This window comes from Sinocyclocheilus grahami, unplaced genomic scaffold, assembly GCF_001515645.1.
Source record: "Sinocyclocheilus grahami isolate Dianchi unplaced genomic scaffold, SAMN03320097.WGS_v1.1 scaffold622.1, whole genome shotgun sequence".
NCBI lineage: Eukaryota > Metazoa > Chordata > Actinopteri > Cypriniformes > Cyprinidae > Sinocyclocheilus > Sinocyclocheilus grahami.
The window spans coordinates 50091-68078 of NW_015505801.1; the positions used below are offsets into that span (position 1 = coordinate 50091).

General features: G+C 36.4%; 2 protein-coding genes across 9 annotated transcripts in view; both read right to left on the reverse strand.

Annotated features, from left to right (window-relative positions):
* kirrel1b (kirre like nephrin family adhesion molecule 1b) overlaps positions 1-2667 on the reverse strand; it is a 39604-nt gene extending 36937 nt beyond the window's left edge. For all 4 annotated transcript variants that reach the window (XM_016241437.1, XM_016241435.1, XM_016241436.1 and 1 more), the window contains exon 1: positions 2528-2667. In XM_016241437.1, the coding sequence (XP_016096923.1) occupies positions 2528-2585 (58 nt within the window). In that variant the 5' untranslated portion in view covers positions 2586-2667. The remainder of the gene's footprint in view (positions 1-2527) is intronic.
* A 2606-nt stretch (positions 2668-5273) lies between these two features.
* cadm3 (cell adhesion molecule 3) overlaps positions 5274-17988 on the reverse strand; it is a 78279-nt gene continuing 65564 nt past the window's right edge. For 3 of the 5 annotated variants that reach the window (XM_016241443.1, XM_016241441.1, XM_016241440.1), the window contains 3 exons: positions 15206-15226; positions 10561-10686; positions 5274-7817 (listed from right to left, as the gene is read on the reverse strand). In XM_016241443.1, the coding sequence (XP_016096929.1) occupies positions 7699-7817; positions 10561-10686; positions 15206-15226 (266 nt within the window). In that variant the 3' untranslated portion in view covers positions 5274-7698. Of the gene's footprint in view, positions 7818-10560; positions 10687-14428; positions 14808-15205; positions 15227-17988 lie in introns of those variants that run through there. The other 2 variants (XM_016241444.1, XM_016241442.1) reach the window with 2 other exon arrangements.

Sequence of the window (17988 nt, forward strand, 5' to 3'; positions counted from 1 at the left end):
ATTCGAATGGTTGGGGGGTGGGGAGGGGCGAGGTTGTGGTTAGAACGCTTGGTTGAGTGCATCAGACGAGACGATGAAGAAGAAGTGCTGCTGCAGAATTAGTGCATCAGAGAAAACGAAGAAGAAGAGCTGCTGTGCTGTAGCTTAAAATTTTCGGCATGTCTAGAACAATTCTTACAAGTATAACACGACGTAGCTGGGCGCCGTGGACAGACGCCGAACGGCGCCGCCGGTGTGCCTACACTCAGGGCCGTTTCTAGGCATAGGCGAGCTAGGCAGTCGCCTAGGGCACCACCAGCTGAAGGGGCGCCAATGAGCGCACGTACTGGCACTTTTAGCAGGGTTGTGATAAAGAGTGGCACGGTCACCCTGAAATATGAGTTCTGAAGAGTGAGACTCTCTGAAGACCCCCACTGGATCCCCCAACATTATTGGGCTAGAGTACTGTCAATCTGACGATGCCTGTATGCCACTAGATCAGAGTGCTGTCAATTGCTGCCTGATTGTTGCATGCAAAGTTTGCATTTGGAGCGCTCAACAATGCCATTAGATCAGTGGGCTCTGTCAGCGCTTTGGCAAGGTAACACTTTTTTTTGCCATGCAATAAAGCTAAGTTCAAAGGCCAATTTAAAATATTGGTACAGTAAATAAAGTGCACAAAATCAGTATTTTGTTTAGGCAGTATTTGTGGCACTTTTGTGGCACATTTGTCCAAATATTTGTGGCAGATTTGTCCAAAAGGTGTGCGTTTTTTGCCATTACTATGACAACCAATTTGAATGTGTCAAGCAACTGGTGTCTGAAAAGAAATATATATATATATAATTGGGGGGGTGATTTCGCCTAGGGCGTCAAATTATTTGAATAGTATTTGAATTTTAAAGACGTGGCTCGATGCGACGCTGCGCTTCTCGTCCGGTGTGCGACCGCCTGAAATGCTGTTTTTTTCACCTCCGTGCCCAAATGTCTTTGTTTGGACTTCCAAAAGCGGATGATGTCAGGAAACAGTGGTTGCAATTTATTTTTTAACTGTTCCTGAGCATTATAACCCCAATTTGCTATTGTGTGCTGCGCATTTTACTAAAGACAGCTTCCACATCACGAGTGAGAAGTGCCGGATTCCCAAAAGCTTTTGTTGAAAGACGGAGCAAGGGGGCGTGGCAGTACTGAAACACCGTCTAAGCTGTTCGCCAATCACAACGCACTGGGACAGCTAACCAATCACAACACATTTTGTTTTTCGGAAGGCGGACCTTCATTAAAGCCGGAACTAATCGAGCCGTTTGTGCCAGACTGGGGAGAAAGGTATTTTAATAATGTAAATTATGTGAAAAAATTATGCGTTTTTCGAACCACCAAGCATGAGAGCATGTTCTAGTACACCCCCAAAACAAACTCAAGACTTTGTAAAAGAGCATAATAGGACCCCTTTAAATAAATAACTATTAACTTACCATAAATACATTTTTATTATTACTACTTTTTAAATAAAGTCCAAAGAAAAGTGTTCCCACTGTGAATTCTGGGAATGTCCCTTTCTCCATACTCTATAAAACAATTCGCAGTTATTCCTTACTAATAACATATTATAGGCTACTGCATATAATTTCAACAATATTTGTAAAACTAAACTAAATATATTTTTCCATAATGTATAAGGTAATTAATTATGTTTACTTCTAAAAACATGTTTTAAAAATATTTTTCTGTTAGAATTACATGCCTTACATATGTTACATATAACATGTGTAACATGTCTTACATATTTCAATGCATGTATTAAAACATAAGATTATTTTAACCATATAGCTACAGTAATAAGTTACAGTTAGCCAATATAAATCTAAAAATTAAAAAAAAAAATATATATATATATATATATATATATATAACTGCTAACTATATAAAATTGCACACACACACACACCCACACACATAGTAACACGTTTATTTTATTTTTATTTTTTATTCATTCTTGGCAGCAAAGCGGAACTCACCTTTCATTCACTTCACTTCACATTCACTGCTACACTTTACACTACAGTCACGTTCGTCCGGGACCTCATCAAGCCGTGGTCTGTTCCCAGTCAATCACCGCCGTCACCGGTGATGCGTGCCGCGGATAACGGTTTTTGTACTGCACAGTCACGCGCACGCGAGCAAGACGGGAGGCACGAGACCCTGAACTGCGTTACATAGAAGCGAGCTGCGCATATGATCCTGCAAGCTGCCATTAATAACAGCCATAAAAAACCGAAATATACTGAGTCTATAAAACTGAGATTTCTCTCAAAAATGAACAGCATTTAAAATAATTTACACACGCGCATAAGGTCACCAGTGGGTGATACTGTCCAAAACCTACTATTTAAAAACCATGACACGAGATCATACAACAAAGCCTTATTTAACCTATACCATAGTAACAAAGTTAAAACACCTTCAGCTGTGCGCGAGCGTGTGACAGAGAGACAGACGCATTAGAATGAAGTCATTTGGTTGCTTGTGAAGGCGGCTCGTGTCTTACCTCTGTGAACACAGATGGCCAAAGTTAAAATCCAGAGGCAAGTCATGCTGAAGCCCATCGGTGCCTCTGTCACTCAGAAAACACACCATCAATTCATCTTCTTCACGCTGGACTCTGAAACCCCGCGAACCCGTGCTGATAATGTCTCTCTGCGTTTGTCGTCCTTACACGCTGTTCAATGTCACAGCTCGACAGATCATTTACACACATAGGATATAAAATGTCATATTTTTCACCTTTTAAAATCTGCCAGCTGTTCAATCAGACCATTATTATTCAAATAAGGATCAGTTGGGAATTAACAGTCCCTATTATACATATATAGGGGAGACTGGGGCTAGTTGTCACAGGGGCAAGTTGTCACAATGGCTTCTCTAGCATGCTGATTTCAAACACCGGGTTCACAAATGTCATAAATTCTGATTTTTTTTGTTAACACTCATTTCAAATTAGCCTACAAATGCCATAATATTTTTGAAAAGCAATGGGCTAAACAAGGGAATATAATACACATATCATACTATGGAAGTAGATTTTACTAAAAGGATTTTTAGTAAAAGGCTTTACTGTGCACTCATGACAAGTATATTTTTCACAATGGCAGGTTGGGGCAAGTTGTCACATGTGCTTTAGCCTATGTGTTATGGCCACACCTAGCCTGTTTTTTCTGTAGTGCACTTATGTTGTTTCATTAATTTTTTTCATAATTTTTCTGCTATTACATTTTTTCATTTTAAATACTTACTGTATACATTGGGGGAAATATTTATTTGATCCCCTGCTGATTTTGTAAATATGCCCACTTACAAAGAAATTAAGGGTCTGTAATTTTATTGTAAGTTTATTTTAACGGATAGAGACAGAATTATATCAACCCAAAAAATCCAGAAAAAACACATTATATAAAGGTTAGAAATTGATTTGCATTTCAGTGAGTGAAATAAGTATTTGATCCCCTACCGACCAGCAAGAATTCTGGCTCCCACAGTTTGGTTATGTGCCCATGTGGAACATTTAAAGTCCTGTCACTTTAAGAAGTTACTCCTAATGTCAGCTTGTTAGGTGTATAAGATACGCAGTCACCAAGCAAAACATTGGTAACACACTACACCGCAATGGACTGAAATCCTGCAGCGCCCACAAGGTCCCCCTGCTTAAGAAGGCACATGTACAGGCCTGTTTAAAGTTTGCCAAAGAACATCTAAATGATTCAGAGAAGGCTTGGGAGAAAGTGCTGTGGTCAGATGAGACAAAAATTGAGCTCTTTGGCATTAACTCGACTCGCCGTGTTTGGAGGGAAAGAAATGCTGACTATGACCCCAAGAACACCATCCAGTCAAGCACGGAGGTGGAAACCTTATGCTTTGGGGCTGTTTTTCTGCTAAGGGTACAGGATGACTTCACCGCATTGAGGGGCAAATGGACAGGGCCATGTACTGTAAAATCTTGGAGGAGAACCTCCTTCCCTCAGCCAGAACACTGAAGATGGGTCATGGATGGGTCTTCCAGCATGACAATGACCTGAAACATACCAGTCTCCAGACCTCAATCCTATAGAAAATCTTTGGAGGGAGCTGAAACTTCGAGTTGCCAAACAACAGCCAAGAAACCTTAAGGACAAAAAACGTCTTACCTCTGTACTTGCCAACAAGGGTTTCTGCACCAAGTACTAGGTCATGTTTTGCTTGGGGATCAAATGCTTATTTAACTCGCTGAAACGCAAATCAATTTCTAACCTTTATATAATGTTTTTTTTTGTTGGTATTCTGTCTCTATACGTTAAAATAAACCTACTATAAAAATTACAGACCATTTCTTTGTAAGTGGGCAAACTTACAAAATCAGCAGGGGATCAAATACATATTTTCCCCACTGTAGGCTGTGGAAAAAGTTATTTTTATTTAAAATAGCTTTAAAATCTGCATTCTCAAATGATTGTCAATAAACAGCAGGTTGGCATTGTGACAACTTGCCCCATATTCCTATATTAACAGTTAAAAAGGTCTTTTTGAATCAAGACTCTTAAATATATGCCAACAAATATATGTGATCTATGAAATATATGAAAAAAATATTCCACATGTGTATTTTTTATATTTAAAGTTGATTTAAATTAATAAAAAAAACTAATTTATAAAAATAAAAATCAATGCTTGATTTTTTAGAAATGTTTATGAATTTATAATGTAACTTTAGTAAGTAATGTAGGGTTAGTTAGGGCAAAAACATGCATATTTTCACTTTTCATGTAAATATTAGTTTTAAATAATATAAAAATGATTCTAAATGATTCTCAGTTTTTATAATAACAATAACAACCGCTGAAATGAGGTTAACCCAAATGTATATTTATTTTGAAGTTAACAAGAGATCTCTTTTTGTAACAAAAAGCAAATACTGTCTAAACAGACCATCAAACAAACAGAATGATGATGACATCATCGGCCATAATACAAATCAACATACACATGAATAGCTCCACATGATATGCAGTTTTATTCAAAAGGAAGACTTATCATTCAAAAAAATTAATCTAACATAACTCCAATAACAAACCGTAATGACACTTTTAGTGTTTCCTGCATCTGTTTTGGTGGGCCAGTGAGAAAATCTTCCACGTGTGCAAACACAGACACACGCAATAAACATGTGCTAGTGTCTGTGCTCACTTGAGTGTGTAGGCAACACTAATCACATCAAATCATAAAAAATGGCAGAAGTCATGGAAACTATAATCTAGCTACACTTTCCAGTCTAAGACATTTAGCATCATAAAAAATTAAATGATTAAAAAAAAGACCACAAAATTACAAACAACAGTATGCACATCTACAGGAGAATTAACATAATTTAAAATTAAGCACTGAGTTGATTGATAGCTAACTTGAAGTTCTACTGCTTGTACAGGAGAGAGAGAGAGAGAGAGAGAGAGATGTGTGGGAAATTAAATGCATTATCGCCATCTTGTGGCAGTCGATTGAACTGCTTATCTCAGAAACTCGTTGTCTGCGGGCATGAATGAGGTATGTGGAGGGAGTCTGAAGGTAGATGATTGGTTTTAGTTGTAATTGGTCAGTTGCCACTCAGTTGTGACCTACATATGCATTAAACGAATGACCCTATCATCCCACGTGAACAAAAACATGCCTAAACTCCCATATACATGACAGATGTGATTTAAGAGTCCCTTTCACTGGGGCCACAATGACACTATCAATAAAACGTGCATTTCTCTATGTAAATATCATTCTATTTTTTTGACCATTTGCCATGTTTAAGACAAGAAACGTTGGGAAGAGTCCAGGGGAATGGAATTGAAAAATGTCACAAGCCGGATTCAAACATACACCACTTGCATGAACACCACAGCTCAACCCCCAAGTCACCGTTCTAACCGTCTCCTCTAAGAAAACAGCTTTTGAAAAGGAATACATGATTCAGATATGACAACTGGCCATTTTCTGTAATCCAATCTGTCACCAGATCAGTACAGATTAGGAAAAAATCAACTGGATACATAGTGAAGCAGAATTCATGCATTTCAACAAATTTACGCACAACACATTTAAAAGTAAAGTGTGTATTTTGTGTGCATCCAAACTGAATCAGACTGCATGCCATTGGTTGAGCTTACATTAGAAGTCAGGAGGTCGGGATGCTCAAACAAACAGAGCAATGTTTTGATAGCGCCACAGGGAATCAACCTACAAATGACTTATTTACAGTCTATTCGCATTAAGATTGGATAGGAGGAAGGTGTTTAACATGCTAAAAATTACACACTTCACCTTTAATAAGCCAGATTTAATTAAATTAAATGATTAATCAACTGTTTTTTATTAAATAGAATCACCTCAGTTTATTGCATGATGCAACCGATTTACCCCCCCAAACTCCCTCCAAATGTCACCATGGTCTGTGGTTACAATGATGGCATAAGTCTAGAAATAATCTAGCTTTATGACTGTAAGAGGAGAAGAACAGACAGGAGAGAATTGTGGAAGAGAGTGGGAATATGATCAGTAAGAGAAAGAGAAAGAGAGCAGTAGTTTGTTACCCTGCTTTTTCTTAGAGTCCCGCCACTGAAGAACAGAGGAGATTCATTCCTGAAGGTGGCGTGAGTGAGCAAATCACTGGGCCTGATACAATGATACATCAGTGCACAATGTAATACATTTAGATTGAGGACCTCATAATAATAATAATAGTAATAATGATAATCTTCCTATGTTGATGAAATGACACTAGACTGTTGCACCAACAGTAAACACCAGAAATCAAACTTGAAGAGAACGTAATTCATACAAATATTACTGAAGTTTTCATAACACCATGTTTTTTTTTTATAGTCCAGATATTTTTTTTATCAACTCGGCATTTCCACGCATGTAAGAAAACCAGGCAGGCTCAGAGAGTATATACTGCAATATCAGACAATGAGGTTAGAGAGAGATGGAGGATATATTTACAGCACACTGAGTAAAAATGATGCTATATAATCATATATATGTATTTATAAATTTATATCGGGGTCCCATACAATGGTTGCAGGGGCTGCTGTTTTTGCCTGGTTATTCTGTGTGTGTGTGATGTAATGTAACAATGATGTGATGTATATGAGTGTGTGTGTGTCTGTCAGTGATATTGCAGGGTTGAATGGTTTAAATTCATTCAATTTTGTATTCAGTTTAAGACACTTTTTGTTCGGTGTGTGTTTGCATGCGTGCCTGTTACGAGTGTGTGTCTTTCAAAGGTTTTGGGAGAAGACCGTGTGTCTTGAAAGTTCATACATGCACATATCACTGTGCAACATGTGCCAGAGTACATCTGGACCGTTTGAAAGGAATCATGGGAGGCGAGGGAAGTGTGGTCACTGTCATATTGCCTGTTGTTATTGTTTACATCTCGTCATGTGTGTTTGCTCATGTGTCATTATGGCAATGAAGAAATAGTGTGTGTGTGTGTGTGTGTGTAAATGAGCCCACGCGCCAACTCTCACATCCCTGTCCTGTGTGTCGAAGCGTATTTGAGGTCCTTCAGTTCCAACAGGTCAACACTTGTTTTGTTTTTTTCCCTCACATATATCCTTTCTCTTCTGCCATCCCTGTTTTTCCCTGTCAGGCTGAGTGAACTGAAGCATGTGAAGGAAGAGGGTGCAGAGGGATGGATCTCTAGATGAAGTACTCTTTCTTGTCATCCATCCCAGAGTGGCCACCCTCAGCATTAATGATGGCTGTGTCTGCATCAGGAGCATCATCGGAACCTTTCGCCTCATGAGTCAGGTATGTACCTGAGAGAGAGACAGAGAGAGAGTGAAACCACAACTTTATCCGTATTATTTGTTACTGCTATTTGTATATCATCTTCATTAATTGTATATTTTTAGTGATTTGTTGAATGCTTATTTTATATTATACTGCATATTATTATTACATTATGATTCTTTTTCTCACAGTTTTTGTTGTGTGTATTGATGTTTTTAAAAAGTTAAATATAAATGTTTTCAATGTTGATAATAATTAGAAATGTTTCTTGAGCAGGAAATCAGGACAAAATTCAGCTTTGCATCTCAGTAATAAATTACATTAAAAAAAATATTAAAATAGAAAACATTTGAAATTGTTTTTAAATTGTAATAATATTAGTACACAATATTATTTCACTATATTTCTGTTTTACATAGAGTGTTCAAATAAATGCACCGTAGGTGAACATAAGAGACTTAAAATATTATTTATATATAGTATTTAATTAAAATAATTTTAGTAAACAGTAAGAGAAAAAGAAAATTTGAAGACTGGGGTTTTCTATTACTATCACAGCTTAATTAACCTTAAAGGGATAGTTCACCCAAAAATAAACTGTTTCTTCCGTTGAACACAAAAGAAGATATTTTGAAGAATGTTTGCAACCAAACAGTTGCCGGTAGCCATTGACTTCCATAGTACAGTAAAAAAAAAAATCTACAGAAGTCAATGGCTACCAGCAACTGTTTGGGTACAAACATTCTTCTAAATATCTTCTTTTGTGTTCAACAGAAGAAAGAAATTCATACAACATGATGTTGAGTAAATTATGACAAAATGTTCAATTTTGGGTGAACTATCACTTTAACAAATTAATATTCTGGCGAGAAGACTATTAGGCTGTATTTACACATCAAGATCCAACATTTTTACATACATAGGCATACCTGATTTTTTTCTCACCTGTTTGACTTAAGACCTAACCGACTGTTTACATTAATACCTCACCAAAGAGTACATACAGTATGATCTTTCAATGCACAGCTGCATTAAATCCTTGTTCAGCATTTCTTCCCTGGCTGTTTTTCCCAAATGTATCGCTTCTGACAGCTTTTCTTGAGCTGTACGCTGTAAGTCATAGATAGATTGAGAGGGAAAGCTGCAGCACAGCTGTGATGATCTGTTTACAGTGTCCCTCTGTGCAGTGACACAGTCTGTCAGTCTGTCAATTGCTGCCTTGCACTCTGCAAAATAGCTGTTTTTAAGGGGATATAAGCTGGGATAGAATTGTTCTTGCATTTTTGAAATAAAAGAAACTGATGTACTATACAGAAATCTAAATTTCAGAACTCCCTCACTAGTCCACCTAGTCCACTAAACTATAAAAAATACCTCATTCAGAGTGTGTCACAGTTATGATGACAGAAGTACCAGTACTGGAGTTAAGGTGTAACATACAAGTAATTTATTCAGTATTTTTATTTTATATTTATCTTTTATTTATTTAATTTTTTTAAAATAAAATGAATGCAGTCAACTCTGCTGTTCTAATGAAAATCAACTATCTTTTTTTTTTGTAGACTGGGAACAAGAATGAACAGAAAAGGCAACATTTTGTCAACAATGTTCCATTTGAGCATGCAATTATTTATTTATTTATTTGACCATGATTCCTGTGTTAATACATTTATGCTGTAATGGAAAGTAAGAGATAGGTAAGAGATGTACTCACACACTTTTAAATGCAAAAGTACCTACAGTAATGTGTTACGTTCCATAAAATTTAATGATTTTAAAAGGGATGTTGCTTTTAAAATTTACTTTCATCAACACTATATCAGCAGAGATAATAAAGGTCATTTGCGTATAGATATCTTAAAGGTACAGTATAGGGCTGGACAATAATTCAATATCAATATGTATCGCGATATAATTCTTTTCAATAAGTATTTGTGCTGTTTTTTTTCTCTAAGGTATTATATGGTTTTATATGAGGTGTCATAGACTTGGCAAATTCATTTTTCATAAGTCTGTAGGCACAGACATCTGTTGTGGGCGTTCTTGGCAGTTTTTACAAGGCTTTTTAAAATAGTGTTCATATCGATATCGGAATTATATCGTTATCGACCGAAATTAAGAAATATATCATGATATAAATTTTGGCCATATCGTCCAGCCCTAGTACAGTAGCAATTACAATTCCAAAGGTCAGAGAGAGGAAAATGGAAATGGATTTGCTGCAAAAAAAAACTCAAATCTCAAATCTTGAAAATATTAAAAAGCGTAGAATATAATATGAAAAAAATTAATTACTATTAGATATTGATCACATACAGTATTTATGCTGAGCAATTGATATGCATTTATATAAAAGCAAGGACATGCAACCTTGTATGTACCTGTACTTTGTTCTCTCATTCTGTGTTCAGAAAAATTTTCATTTCATTTTTTTTTTCCAAGCCCATTTTTCTCGTGTTTTTTTTTCTAGGTGCTCCATTGCAGTGAGACACGTGGTTCATTATAAGTATAATGTCCCAGTCAACAATGAGATTTTGAGTCAAGTTTCTAGAATGTTTGTCAAGACAAAATCCATAAAAAAATCATTAAAAAAAAAGCTGCTGATGGGGCAGGATGCTGCCAGACCCTCTGTCAGGAATTTGAACAGTCCCAGAAGGTTATAAGCCCTCCAGACGCCCCAGGTGTGTGTGTGTGTGTGTGTGTGTGTGTGTGAAAGACAGCGAGGGATTTCTTTGTGTCTGATTAGGGTCGTGTGTGAGTGTGTGGTACCTTTGTGTCTGATGAGGTATCTGCCGAGGACGATGAGGAGACAAAGCATGATGAAGACAATAACAGCAACCACTCCACCAATCACAGCATGGTCTACTCCTAAAGGGGTGGACATCACTGTGGGGTCTGAGAAATGGACAGAAAGACAGGTAGATAGTCAAAGCTGTGCAAAGAGGACAATCAGAATGACAACCGATGTCTTAACAATACTGACCAGGCAAAATCAGAGAAAAGTTTGAGAGAGACTTCAGCTGAAACTCAAAAGACTGAAAAAAATAATACTTATTCATCCCCACCACATCTTTACAAACACAGCAGAGGTCATTCATGTACGGTAACACTGGAAATCCTCACAATCTGATTTTGATTCAGGGAGTCACAATGCAAATTACAAACAATACGTTTTCTCCAGTTGAGTTTCCATAATAGATTCTGCTAGTTTCCTGTTTATCTCCGAGAAGCTGCTTTGACACAATCTGTATTGTATAAAGCGCAATAGAATAGCGCAATACATGACATGACAAAACAGTCCTCTACAAGGCATAAAGTTGCAAATATTTTGAAATGTAACAAAAGACCTAGTGATTCGCTTCGCTGTATATGGAGACTGTACAATAGATGGAAATGTGCAATATGAATTTGAAAAGTTACGTTCTCAGAATACTTAAATTTAAATGTGACATGAATCACTGATGGAAATCCGTGCTAAAACTATTCAGGTTGATGCAAATTTTCATCTGGATTTGAGAAAAGTTTGCATACTTGAATAAAAGTGAATCCCGATTATTCACAACCAGCTGCTCTGACAAAAACACAACCCCTCTGATAATACTACACATGCTTTTTCTATAAACAACATTATTTAAAATTATATTACTATAAATTTAAAATCTATTTTTTTTCCCGATTACAGATTCCCTTGAGAAAGCATTGCAATGTGTGAATCTTTTTCCCAGCCCTAATGCACAATAATGCTTATCTTTGGAAACAATTTCAAGCGATTTCTTCTCTTTAATAGGGCCCTTGACATTTTCAAGCGAACTGAACTAAAATATCTCACACAAGATGATAATTACTGATTGTTTTTCCCATTTAAATATAGCGAAAAGAAGCACAGGTCTTGTTTCCTGTTATTTCACATTATGCATGCTACCATTCAAAAGTTTGAGGTCAGTAAGATTTTTTTCATGTTTTTTAAGAAGTCTCTTATGCTCATCAAGGCTGCATTCATTTGATCAGAAATACAGTAAAACAATAATATTGTGAAATATTATTACAATTAAAAAAAAACTGTTTTCTATTTTAATATATTTTAAAATGTAATTTATTCCTGTGATGACAAAGCTGAATTTTCAGCATTCATTACTCCAGTCTTCAGTGTCACACTATCCTTCAGAAATCATTCTAATATGATGATTTCATGCTTAAGAAACTTATTTATTACATTTATTATTATCATCAATGTTGACAGTTGTACTGCTTAATATTTGAGTGGAAACTGTGATGAATAGTTTTTTATTCTTTGTTGAATACAGTTCAAAAGTACAGCACTTATTTGAAACAGAAATCTTTTTTAACATTATAAATGTCTTTATGGTCACTTTTGATTAATGTTATGCATCCCTGCTGAATAGTATTAATTTCTTTAAAAAATAAATCTTACTGACCTCAAACCTTTGAATGGTAGCAGTTCATATAATGTGTGAAGCATATTTGTAATGGGCTAGCAATTTACTACAATGCCATTTTCCATCTACCGTGAAGCCCCAAGAGCCGCTGACCTCTCTGTTTGAAAGGAAACACATGAATAATCAAAAGCAAGATTTCAGCGAAGAGTCTATCATAAGCTTCAGTGACTTTGCCTGGACTCAGAGAGCGTGAACGACATCCATCACTCCCACCCACAGCACGATCTCTGTCTCCTTCTCAAACAATACTCCATCAAAACAAGACAAGTTAACAGTCACCCTGACGCTCGCACGCTTCAGGAGAAGAAAAAACGGGGGGCAATAGATGAGAGCAGAGAGGATGAAGGAGGACAAACAGAGTGAGTGCTGAGTGACACGACAAGAAGCCCTGAGAGCGACAGAGAGAAAAGAGAGACAGATAGAAACAAAGAGAGGGAAAGTGAAAGAGAAAAACCCCCCAGAAAAAGAAGAAAGCACTAAAGCTCTTTTACAGGGGTCATTTCAGTTAAATAGGACTGTTTAATATTATTAATTATGGAGGCACTGATATTAAAATAATTACTGGCTGGTATTGATACATTAAAAATATCACATTAAAACTAAAATCAATCATTTTCAATGCTACAGCTTTGTTTATTAGATATTTATATAGTTTTTTTATTGATTTATTATTATAATTTTTAAAGAATAATTTTAAGTCAGTGTTAGATGATGGCAAAGGAAATCTAAATGTACAATTAGAGGATATTGTGATGATGCACTTTGATAAAATCATTACAAGGCAGACTGTATATGCCCGGTTAAACATACTGGTAAATTTCACATTAAATCAGGCCTGTTTTTCAAGGCTTTATAGCTATTTTTGGTGAGGACCCAAGCTCTTTGATGTCAAAGTTCAGTGAATTTCATTGGTGTTTTCTGAACTCAAGCATACACAAAGAAATCATACTCAAGTCCCTTTTTGAAAATGGCGTTCCAGATTTGGTTCATACAGAATAACTGATGTGCTATTGATGATGATTTGCTTCCTAATCATTTCTCATTGCTGTTTTACTCTGCAGAAATGGACTTCGGTGAGCATCTCACATTTTTTGCATCTTTTGCAATGCATTAAATAGTGAATTAGTTTGGATAATAATATGTTAATAAAAAAACGGAATGAACAATTTTTCAATATGTGAAACCTTCTCGTTCCAAGCCATTAGCTAGCTATAATGGTAGAGAGATGCTGTTAGTACTCATGGCAGAGAGAAGAGGGTGTTTAGCCTGAAAAAAAAAATCATGGTCAACTTGAGTCATATTTAGGGTGGCCATATGTGCATTTAAACAGGACACATCCTGATTTTTATATTGCCTAAAACATCCAAAGTAGTTTGACCAATAACATGCAATATCAGCAGCGTTTGATACTATTAATCACTCTATTCTTATTTCCCGTTTAGAACACTATCGGTCTGCAGGGAAACGTTCTAAAATGGTTTATATCTTATTTGACTAACCGTTCTTTTTCAGTTAACATTGATAATTTCGCTTCTTTCACAGCGCATCTTGCTTGTGGAGTTTCGCAGGGATCCATTTTAGCTCCAACTTTATTCTCTTTATATATGATACCTTTATGCGAATATTCTTGCGAAACATGGGATAGCGTTTCATTGCCACGCTGACGACACACAAATATACATGCCAATTTAAAAAAGTGACCCGGACACGGAAATATGAACATATCACTCCCATCCTTGTTTACCTAGCCTTATCGCCAAATGACTACAGCCCCATTGACTCCCTCTGCCAATGCATTGATGAAATTAACAGTTGGATGTGCGAGAACTTTCTTCAGTTAAACAAGGAAAAAACTGAAGTCATTGCATTTGGAAACAAACAAAATGACTAAATGTAAATGTAAATATAGAAATCCTGGTAAGGGTGCGTCCCGTAAAAATGGCCTGTATGATCACCCTAGTCATATTTGTCTTTCAAGTTAATCACATAATGACCCTGATATAGTGTCTTTATATGAATTTTATGTTGGCGAAATTAATATGTAATGCTGGATATAAAAACCTTCTTTCATAAATTGCTAATTTTTCATGGCAATCTCCAAATATAGCTCTCTCCAAACTGTTACAACAAAATGTTGAAGATTACCACCAAGGCAATCGATTTATTATGTGATAAACAGTTTGATTCATTACAAAAATAGTTTATTCAGGCATGCCCTCCTTTGACTTCCATACAAATAGAACAGGCTCTGGTCCCCCATTGGGATCTCACATTGTTGCACATTTTTGAACAGAGATTGAAGTCCCCCCCTGGGGAGGGTCTCTGCGTGATGCACTCATGTTGATGATGCAAATGTACGGTTTAAATTAGTACAATGTGGAAAAAGACCCGCGAGGAGGGGACAGAATCGAACTTGCAGCGTGTAAAGTGACAGAAATCGGCAGTCCTTATCAGTCAGGCTTTGCAAATGACCAGATTGATAAAGGGGGAAGATGCATTTCCAGGTTCAGATGATTCACTGCTGATGACTTCCACCAGGCTACAGATGGCTGGACCTCCCTGTAGCAAAAACTGAGTTGCATCAATAATATCTCATTCATTCTTCTAAGCGAGAGAATTGGCTGAAAATGCAGTTTTTGGCATCAACCTAATTCAGTTCTAAGCTTTCAATGAACCAGCAAATTTACGCTGATATTAATAGTTTTCCATGTAATATAAAATGTTTTGCCTTCATTAACAACGTTCCTGCACCATTAACTATGTTCATAATGACAGTGCAGTTCAACAGAGTTGTTGCTAAAAAAAAAACACCCAGATCCATAATAAATTAAGGCTAACAGACAAATGAAAGAGAGACAGAGTAGAATCAAAAATTCCCAAAAGAAAGACAGGACAATACTGAAAGAAAAAAGGAGGAAAAGAAAGAAAAAGAGACTGTTAGAGAGATGTGACAATACCTGCAGCGTTCACTCCGGCTTCTTCTCAAGAGGATGAAGGGATGAATGGATGAGTGGATGGATGAGTGGATGGATGGATGGATGAGGACCACATGAGTGGAAGCACGAGAAAAGGAACAAAGAGAAACAATGAAAAAATGTGCGCGAGCGTGCGTGTGCGTGCATCTGAGTGCGCTCACTGAACACTACCAAAAAATAAGTATCGCGGAAGAGTATTAAAGAGGATTTTACGTAGAGAAATAATGAAATAACTGAAGCGAATGTTTTCTGGAGGGAAGGTGTGGTGTCAGATTGTGTTTCTGGATAATCAGAGGCTTTGCTGTGAGATGTGCCTGGTTAAATCCTGCATTACAGTCAAAGCCGACAGCAGATGCTGCTCAACATGCTTCTGTGATACTGCACTGGAGATCTCAATATACATCTCTATCTTTCTCACACGCACAAACACAACCTGCTCGATTATGAAGTGACACATTCAAGCTGTTCCACCTACACACCAGGGATGGGCATTTTGGTCGTTTTGTCTAAACAGGTACGTGAAAGATGAATCAAGCAAGTTCTCAGGAGCAGAGGTGGGGGGTGTCTACACATCTGTGTGTGTTTTTTTTGTGTGCACGTTTTTAGACATGTACATGACACACATTAGAAGAAACAGTTATAATAATGGAAATTCTGTCATCATTTACTTACCCTCATGTCGTTCCAAACCTGTATGACTTTCTTCTGTGGAACAATAAAGGGTAAATTTTTGAAGAATATTCTCTATGTGAATGAGGACTGTGAGGAGTTAAAGAATGGAGCTTTTAACTACATCAAACTAAAATATCCAACTCAAAAGAAGAATGATTGATTCATACTATAAATCGAACAGTGTTATCTCTCATGAAGAAAAGCTACATTGTATTATCAATGAATAATGATTAAAATAATTAATCATATGGCTTCAGAAGACAGATATACTTCTCTGTTAATTTCATGGTGTTTTTGTTATTAATGGAGCTTGACAGCCGCAGTTCTCATTCACATTTATTATATTCACCTGAACATTCACCTTTTCTGTTCCATGAAAGAAATACATCATACAGGTTTAGATCAAGATGAGTAAATAATGACATTTTAATTTTTCTGTGAACCATCCCTTTAACTGGACACACTCAAAATGTATGTCATTAGGTCATGACCATGTAATATACTATGTTAACAAAAAAAGAAGGTATTGCCAAAACAATATGCACTTCCATTTAAAAGTTTGGAGTCGGGAATTTTTTTTTAGGTTTCTGAAAGAAGTCTATTATGCTCACCAAGGCTGCATTTATTTGATAAAAAATACAGGAAAAACAGTAATATTTTGAAATAGTATTAAAGTTTTAAATAACTGTTTTCTATTTTAATATATTAAAATAGAAAACAGTTATTTAAAACTTTAATACTATTTCAAAATATTACTGTTTTTCCTGTATTTTTTATCAAATAAATGCAGCCTTGGTGAGCATAATAGACTTCTTTCAGAAACCTAAAAAAAAATTCCCGACTCCAAACTTTTAAATGGAAGTGCATATTGTTTTGGCAATACCTTCTTTTTTTGTTAACATAGTATATTACATGGTCATGACCTAATGACATACATTTTGAGTGTGTCCAGTTAAAGGGATGGTTCACAGAAAAATTAAAATGTCATTATTTACTCATCTTGATCTAAACCTGTATGATGTATTTCTTTCATGGAACAGAAAAGGTGAATGTTCAGGTGAATATAATAAATGTGAATGAGAACTGCGGCTGTCAAGCTCCATTAATAACAAAAACACCATGAAATTAACAGAGAAGTATATCTGTCTTCTGAAGCCATATGATTAATTATTTTAATCATTATTCATTGATAATACAATGTAGCTTTTCTTCATGAGAGATAACTGTTCGAGTTACAGAATGAATCAATCATTCTTCATTTGATGTAGTTAAAAAAAAAATTCTAAATGATTTGTTCATGAATTGGACTGATTTGATTCTCAAGCTCCGTTCTTTAACTCCACACAGTCCTCATTCACATAGAGAATATTCTTCAAAAATGTATTATTGTTCCACAGAAGAAAGTCATACAGGTTTGGAACGACATGAGGGTAAGTAAATGATGACAGAATTTCCATTATTATAACTGTTTCTTCTAATGTGTGTCATGTACATGTCTAAAAACGTGCACACAAAAAAAACACACACAGATGTGTAGACACCCCCCACCTCTGCTCCTGAGAACTTGCTTGATTCATCTTTCACGTACCTGTTTAGACAAAACGACCAAAATGCCCATCCCTGGTGTGTAGGTGGAACAGCTTGAATGTGTCACTTCATAATCGAGCAGGTTGTGTTTGTGCGTGTGAGAAAGATAGAGATGTATATTGAGATCTCCAGTGCAGTATCACAGAAGCATGTTGAGCAGCATCTGCTGTCGGCTTTGACTGTAATGCAGGATTTAACCAGGCACATCTCACGGCAAAGCCTCTGATTATCCAGAAACACAATCTGACACCACACCTTCCCTCCAGAAAACATTCACTTCATTATTTCATTATTTTGCTATGTGAAATCCTCTTTAATACTCTTCTGAGATTTTTTTTGGTAGTGTTCAGTGAGCGCACTCAGATGCACACACATGCATGCTCGTGCACATTTTTTCATCGTTTCTCTTTGTTCCTTTTCTTGCTTCACATCTCGTGCTTCCACTCATCCATCCACCCATCCATTCCATTCATCCCTTCATCCTCTTGAGAAGAAGCCGGAGTGAA